This window comes from Orycteropus afer, unplaced genomic scaffold, assembly GCF_000298275.1.
Source record: "Orycteropus afer afer isolate SDZICR_OR568_19922 unplaced genomic scaffold, OryAfe1.0 scaffold00221, whole genome shotgun sequence".
Lineage (NCBI taxonomy): Eukaryota > Metazoa > Chordata > Mammalia > Tubulidentata > Orycteropodidae > Orycteropus > Orycteropus afer.
In genome coordinates, this window is record NW_006921808.1 from 1930222 (window position 1) to 1937693 (window position 7472).

General features: G+C 40.6%; 1 protein-coding gene across 1 annotated transcript in view; it reads right to left on the reverse strand.

The window, feature by feature from the left end:
- JAM3 (junctional adhesion molecule 3) overlaps positions 1-7472 on the reverse strand; it is a 70491-nt gene that overhangs the window by 32148 nt on the left and 30871 nt on the right. The window contains exons 2-3 of the mRNA XM_007948736.1: positions 5781-5846; positions 4934-5047 (exon numbers count right to left, since the gene is read on the reverse strand). Coding sequence (XP_007946927.1) covers positions 4934-5047; positions 5781-5846 — 180 coding nt within the window. The remainder of the gene's footprint in view (positions 1-4933; positions 5048-5780; positions 5847-7472) is intronic.

The following is a 7472-nucleotide window of genomic DNA, read 5'->3' on the forward strand; positions in this document are numbered from 1 at the left end:
CTGACAACAGCTATGATATCCCTTGTTCCACGTCCTCTTCTGAATCCGGCTTGAACCTCTGGAAGTTCTCTGTCAATATACTGCTGCAATCGTTTTTGAATTATCTTCAGTAAGATATTACTTGTGTGTGATATTAATGATATTGTTCAATAATTTCCACATTCTGTGGGATCACCTTTTCTTGGTTCTCTGTAACAGGGATACCACAAGTAGATGCCTTTAACATACAAGGATTTATTCTCTTACAGTTTAGGAAGCTAGAAGTCCCAGTTCAAAGTGTCAGTTCTATAGCCTGGGTGAAGGCCCCTTGACCTTGGGCTTCAGCTCTGCCTCCTGGTCCAGGCCCATTAGAGCTGGAGGCTTTTTCAGACTCCTGCAGCTGCTGGCTACTGAGGCTGATGAACCCAAGATTGACTAGTAAAATGGTATTGTCCCAAGATTAGCAGACAACACAGCAGCCAATAGTTCAAGTCCAGGAATAATAGCAAGGTTGGCAGGCAATATGGCAGGCCACTGAGATGAAGATTTGACCAAATGCATGATCCAAATGTGCCAAAAGCTAGAGACCATTCTCAAAGCTTCTCCTTATATACTAGAAGCAGGTCATACCCAAAAGGCAGCTAAATAACTACTCAGCAGATTCCACCACGGAGCTGATTACATCTCATCATGGGCAATAAGTACATTCAGCTGCCCAGGCACTCAAAACTAAGGCCCAGCCAAGTTGACACACAACCTTAACTACACAGAGCCCAAAAAATGAAAGCAACCCAAATGTCTATTGTCTGATTAACAGATAAACAAAATGTGACATATCCATACAATGGAATATTATCCAGCCATAATACGGAATAAAATCTTGATACATGTTAAAAAGTGGATGAACCTTGAAAACATTCTGCCAAGTGAAAAAGTCAGTCATAAAAGATCGTATGTTGTATAATTTCATGTACATGAAATATCCAGAATAGGCGAATACATAGACACAGAAAATAGATAAATGGTGGCCAGGAGCTGAGGTAGGGAGAGAACAGTGAGAAGTGACCATTCATGGGTACAGATTTTTTTGAGGGTGATAAAAATGTTTTAGAATTAGATAGTGGCGATGGTGTGCAGTGCAATGCAGTGCAGTGAACCACTTAGTATGGCCCTTCTAGCCATGTTCTTTGTGTCTCCTACCAGATGCGTGGGTGGAACCATGCAAATTAGAGGGGCTTGTGGCCCACCAAGCTTGCTGATAATGTAAATAAAATACATGGCACTCTTGTAGGGATGGGACTATGGAAATAAGGTGTATCAAAATAACATGGGGATTGGTCAGTTTTGCCATACTACTAGGCTTAAAATGAGCCATGCCAGAGACACTCCCATCAAAAAAGAAGACACAAGAGTAGAGCGTGTCCTTTGGATCCAAGAAGCTTGTGCTGAATTCCTCTGTCCAGGAGATAGAGAGCTATGACATCAGAGACAGTGCGGATCAGTGGCAAAGAAACAGTAGCAGCAGAGGCAGCAGAACCAACAGACTGGCACGAGAGACAGTGATAGGATTCCCAGCCAAGGAAGCAAGAAAGCTGGTGACTTCAGGCAAGAGGAGTTGGATGCCTCTAGGCATTTATCTATACCAAACCAAACTCCAAACTCACTGCCATTGAGTCAATTCCAACTCATAGCAACCCCCTTTGAGTTTCCAACGTAGTAAATCTTTACGGAAGTAGATTGCCCAGTCTTCCTTCCACAGAGTGGTTGGTGGGTTTGAACTGCCAATCTTCTAGTTAGCAGTCAAATGCCTTAGGCACTACACCACCAGAGCTCCTATGACATTTATCTATAGGCACAGCTAAAAGAGCTTTGTAATACCTGCTGGAGCAAAGCAGAGTCCAGGCCAAGGAGCTGAAGGCCAGAGAAAGACATGCCTTCAAGCACAGCTGAAGTGAGACTGTCTTGATTAAAGAACTGTATCCTGAACAGTCTTGATCCTGAATTGTAACCTGTTACATGTCTAATAAACCCCATAAATGTATGTATTGTCTCTGAGTTCCATGTAGCCATTGCAATGAATTATTGAACCTAGCAGAGAATAAGGAGTGCCGTGGAAGGGATGGTTGGTGTCAGAACTGGTAAAGTGGTTGGCGGGTGACAACATGTCTGACCTCAGCCTCAGAGGAATCAGCCTTGGCCTGTTGATGTTGATCTTGTTCCTCCATTCCCCTTGTGCAGTTAAAGGAGGTCAGATGCCACCTCCATACCATTTTTGCATGCAACCTTGTGAATATACTAAAAACCACTGAATGTGTCCACTTTAAACAGATAGGTTCTACATTACATGAATTAAACTTTAACAAAATTAAAAAAAAAAAAAAAAGACACAGTGACTCTTTCAAAGCATCAGAAAGAACAACAAATAGAGGAAAGTGATAAGGTAAAAAAAATGACACAGAAACTAATTATTACTAAACTTGATAATTGGTGAGAAGTATAGAAAGGATTTACCATAATAAAACAAAAATAGGAAGATAGTTTATGATAGAAGATGAATATTTTCAGAGGCAATTTCTAATAGAAAGGTTTGTTGGATTGTTGTCATTAGTGGAAGATTGAAATTAATATGTTGTTGTTGTTGTCATGTGCCGTTGAGTCAGACCCAACTCATAGCGACCCCTCCTTGGGTTTCCAAGGCAGTACCACTATGGAAGTAGATTGCCCCATCTTCCTTCTGAGGAGTGGCTGGTGGGTTTGAATCGCCAGCCTTCTGGTTAGCCGTCAAGTGCCTTAGATACTACACTACCAGAGCTCCTTGAAATTACTATAATGTAAGAAAATTATAAATAAAAATTTATCAGGGTGCAAAAGACCAAGTAGACTCAAATTTTCCTCCAGCCATCATATTCTGTACAGTAAATACTCTCCCGCCAGCCATCATCTTTACTGTTAAGAGGAAATAGTTTAATTCCTAGAAACAGAAAGTTCTTTAAAGAAAATTTGCACTTAGTTTCTCTGATGACTAGAACTGCACATACAAGCCTTAGTGGGGTCAGCCTAAAATGCCAGAGAAAATAAATTTGTTTTCTCAGAATAACATTCCCATCTTGCCAAAGATGAAAGGTAGAAAGGGGCTTCACATTGGTGGGAAATCAAAACTATTTTTAAAAGCCTGTGATTACCAATAATATTGAGAACTCAAAGCAGAAAGACCATGAATTTGGGTTGTTTCCACAAAATCTCTTTCCCTTCTCTGAAACTTCAACTACCAACTTCTCTGAAACCTGTGAAGCTACCACATTTATAAGCTTACTTGCATTTGTACCTAATTTCTATTCTTTCCCTCCTGTCTCATTTCTGACCTCCTCCTTCTCACTCACTTGTCATGGCCAAGTCCTAGCAGTTCCTCCTCTTCTACCTCTCCCTATCTTAGTTAAGGGCACTCATCTCCCCTATAGGAGCTCTGGTAGCATAGTGGCTAAAGCACTTGACTGCTAACCAGAAGGCTGGCGGTTCAAACCCACCAGCCACTCCTCGGAAGGAAGGTTGGGCAATCCTATTCCGTAGTGATACTGCCTCGGAAACCCAAGGAGGGGTCGCCATGAGTCAGGGCTGACTCGATGGCACATAACAATAACAACAACAATCTCCCCTATGCTCCTAATGAAAGAATTCTGAATCAGTTCTCCTGCACCTAGTTTTGTCCACCTCCAATCTGTGCTCTACAAAGCAAACTTTTTAAGCATAAATGTGATTACCTCACTTCACTCTTCAAATCTTTCAGTAGAGTCCTAGGACCCTTAGGAGCTCTAGTAGCATAGTGCCTAAAGCACCTGACTGCTAACCAGAAGGCTGGTGGTTTAAACCCATCAGCCACTCCTTGGAAGGAAGATGGGGCAATCTACTTCCATAGTGATACTGCCTCAGAAACCCAAGGAGGGGTTGCCATGAGTCGGGTCTGACTCAACGGCACATAACAACAACAAGGACCCTTAAGATAATGCCATTCTTGCACTTTGTTCAATGCTTCATAATCTGGTTATTGTAGATCTCTCCAGCCTCATCTCCAGACACTCCTGTCTCTTTCCTCTTCCAGGCCTCAACTACCGTGAAGAACTTGAAGTTTCTCCAATAAGCCAAGCTATTTTTCCCTTCCACATCTTTATACAAGGAGCTCTGGTTGTGTAGTAATTAAGGCATTTGGTTGCTAACCACAAAGGTCAGTAGTTTGAACCCAACAGCCACTCCACGGAAGAAAGATGAGGCAGTCTCCATAAAAATTCCATAAAGATTTAGAGCCTTGGAAACCAAATGGGGGTCACTATGAGTTAGAATTGGCTTGATGGCAGTAAGTTTGGTTTTTGGACATCTTTATACACAGCATTCTTTCTTGCTGCAACACCTTTCTCCACCACACCCTTCACTCTCTTGTCTGTCTAACTAGTCATTCTTCACAACTCTGCCTAGATGTCACTACAGAGAAGACTCCCCTGGCCCCCTTTTCTCCTTCTACCTCATGTAATCACAGAGCACCCTATGCTATCCCTGTTCTAGTATTGTGAGAAAATCTAACTTGTCCACATACACTTTCTCAGTGTGTCATCCCTAGCATGATACATATGAAATTAAATCATATCACTAATGTCAAGATGGTCTAGGAACATGTTCACTCTGATTCTGAAAAAGAAAGATTGAAAATAGCTTAAAATTTTAAATAATGAATAGATACTTGTAGAAGGTAGGTGACAGAAATACAAACATTTTCAATATACTCTTCTCATTACTTCTGTGTATGTTTGACATTTTCCATAACAATAAATTAAAAAAATAACAAAACACAAATCCTAGCTACAGATGCAGGAGACCAGTCAGAAGTGATTTTCTGGTTGAAAGTAGGTGTCTGGCCTTGTGTACAAAGGGGAGGTCAGCAGCAGAAAAGACTACAGGATCATACCCTGAATTTTGCTGTCAAAAAACACATATGTTGTTTGGTCATCTTGAATTTTCTTCCATTCAATCCTGGGATCATTTGTCTGTGAATCCGTAATGATACAAGACAGTTCTACACCTAATAAGCAAAGGAAAAAAAAAAAAAAACCTCTCAGTGAATATGAACAATTCTAGGCTCCCTTATATACCTAGACCTGCAAGTTACTTCTAGTTTAAGAGAGATCTATCCTACAATTAAAAAAAAAACATAGTCATGTCCAGTTGCCAACAGACTTTGAGAAAAGATTAATTTTAGCCATAAAAAACAATACAGACAATTAGCAAGGACTTTACTCAAACACCCTTCTTGTATATAAGAAATGCCTTTGTTTTTTATGCATAAAGCCAGGGCAGGTATCAATACATACAAGCACACAGCTCACTGTTGGCCAACTGACCCAATGCCTCACTGACATGATACATACCACATGCACTGCTGAGTAGGTGCCCCTAAATATCTCTTTGATATTATATATATATATGTATGTATTTTTGCCCTGGGTTGGCCACAAGATTGTCAAATGTGCATTATATGATGCAAATGCTTTTAGTAGTGTCTGTCTTGTTAAAAAACAAAAACAAACCACAACAAAAAACACCCACTGCCTTCTAGTTGATTCTAACTCATAGCAATCCTGGAAGTCAGAGTAGAACTACTCCATAGGGTTTTCAAGGCAGTAAATCTTTACAGAAGCAGACTGCCACATATTTTCCTGTCAAGTGGCTGGTGGATTTGAACTGCCAAACTTTCAGTTAGTGGTCTAGCGCTTTAACCACTGTACTACCAGGCTCCTTGTCTCCCTTGTACTTACTTTCAAATTCCTGTACCACTGGGGTTCGGTTGCTGGATTTGAGATTCACAGCCCCTATCAAGCAACCTGAAGTAAAAAAGAAAAGTAAAATCAGAGACAATGCATCCTAAGACAGCAGAGAAACCCTGGACTGAGCTCAGGTTTTTCCCTTCTAGGTAAGCTACAATCATCAACAAAGGATGGAAAAATATTATATTCCAAAAGAAAGCCTCTTAGATACAGTAAATTACCTTTCTCTTTGAGCCCAGATTTCACTGGAAGAAGTTGGAGAATTCACTTCTTTCTTAGTTCCAGAAATGAAGCCCCTTTACACCATCAGAGACTTTTCCAGTAAGCATTTCCTTCTTGCTTACAGTCATCATGAACTCCATCAACAACTATTATCTGGACTCACATGGGCCTTCTTCATCTTGTGATTACTCCATCCCAACTTTCCCTCCTCTTCTATGTTGAAAGCCCTTCTGGTACCCTCAGTGCCCTATGAAAAAGTTCAAATAATTCACCTGGCTTTTCCCCCCTCAGTATAATATCAACATACTCTGGATATAGTTCTCAACCAGCTAAGCATCCACCTTGCTATGGTCCAGTCCATGAAGTTTTCAACAGGCTTTGGTGAAATTAGGAAAATATTAACATGATGCTAAGTTTACACTGTTAATGAAATTGAAATATGTTATTTAAATGGTAATTCCCTTTCAAAACTAGTGCATATAGCATCTGATTCTCCTTGTGCTTCACCAAACATTAAAAACCAGCTTACCATAGTCTAGAAATTTCTCACCGGATCTTAGATCAAGTAGGTACAAGACTACTTACAAAATGTCACTCTTCAGCTATTTGGCATTTCATACTCAGAGATGGCCATCATATAGAAACCTTTTCTGAAGGCCCCTGACTGTAGCTTCCTAAACTATCTCAAAAAAGTATGCAGTGAGACTGATACCTTGAGTTGCTTTCTCACTCCTTGTACATTCAGCTGACTACTAATAAACACAATCAATTCTTTTTCTTTATCTTATTTAATGGTCCAGCTAAGAATAATATGACAGAGATAAATTTTGAACCTTTCTTCATTCCAGAAGACTTCAATAATTCTACCAAAAGCCTTAAAGAAACTAACAAAAAGGGATTGAAAATGAAATACAAAGTATTTGAGTTGCTTTTATGTTCTAAAATACATGTTTCTAAAGAAAGCTAAAGAAGAAACTAGGGGAGTTCCGGCAAGATGGTGGACTAGGCAGAAAGACTGCACAGCCCCTCTTCAACAAAGAAAAGGGAAACCAATTAACACAGACACAGAAGATAATCTGGACCCCTGAGCCTTGAAGGGAATGATATAGAAGTGGACTAAACCCCAACTAGCAGAAGAATTGGCATGAAAATATCAAAAAAGGAGACATATGGAGCTGCGGTCTGGCAGTGGTTGTGAGCGGTCCTGATGACACAGACAGCTTGGAGATTCCCGACTGGTGGTAGGACTTAAGAATTAACCTAAAAATCACCCTGCTAGCCAGAGACTGCATGGAGGACTGTGCATGGTGGCTGGGGAACAGACAGAGAAGGTGAAGAGAAAGGTGGGCTGAGCTGTGGACTTTTGCCGGTCCGGAGGATGCCGCCATTTTGTAGGTTTAAAAAGCGGCTTGACTATTTTGGATATTTAAAGAGGCTCACAGGTTCCTGGGGCTTAGGAAC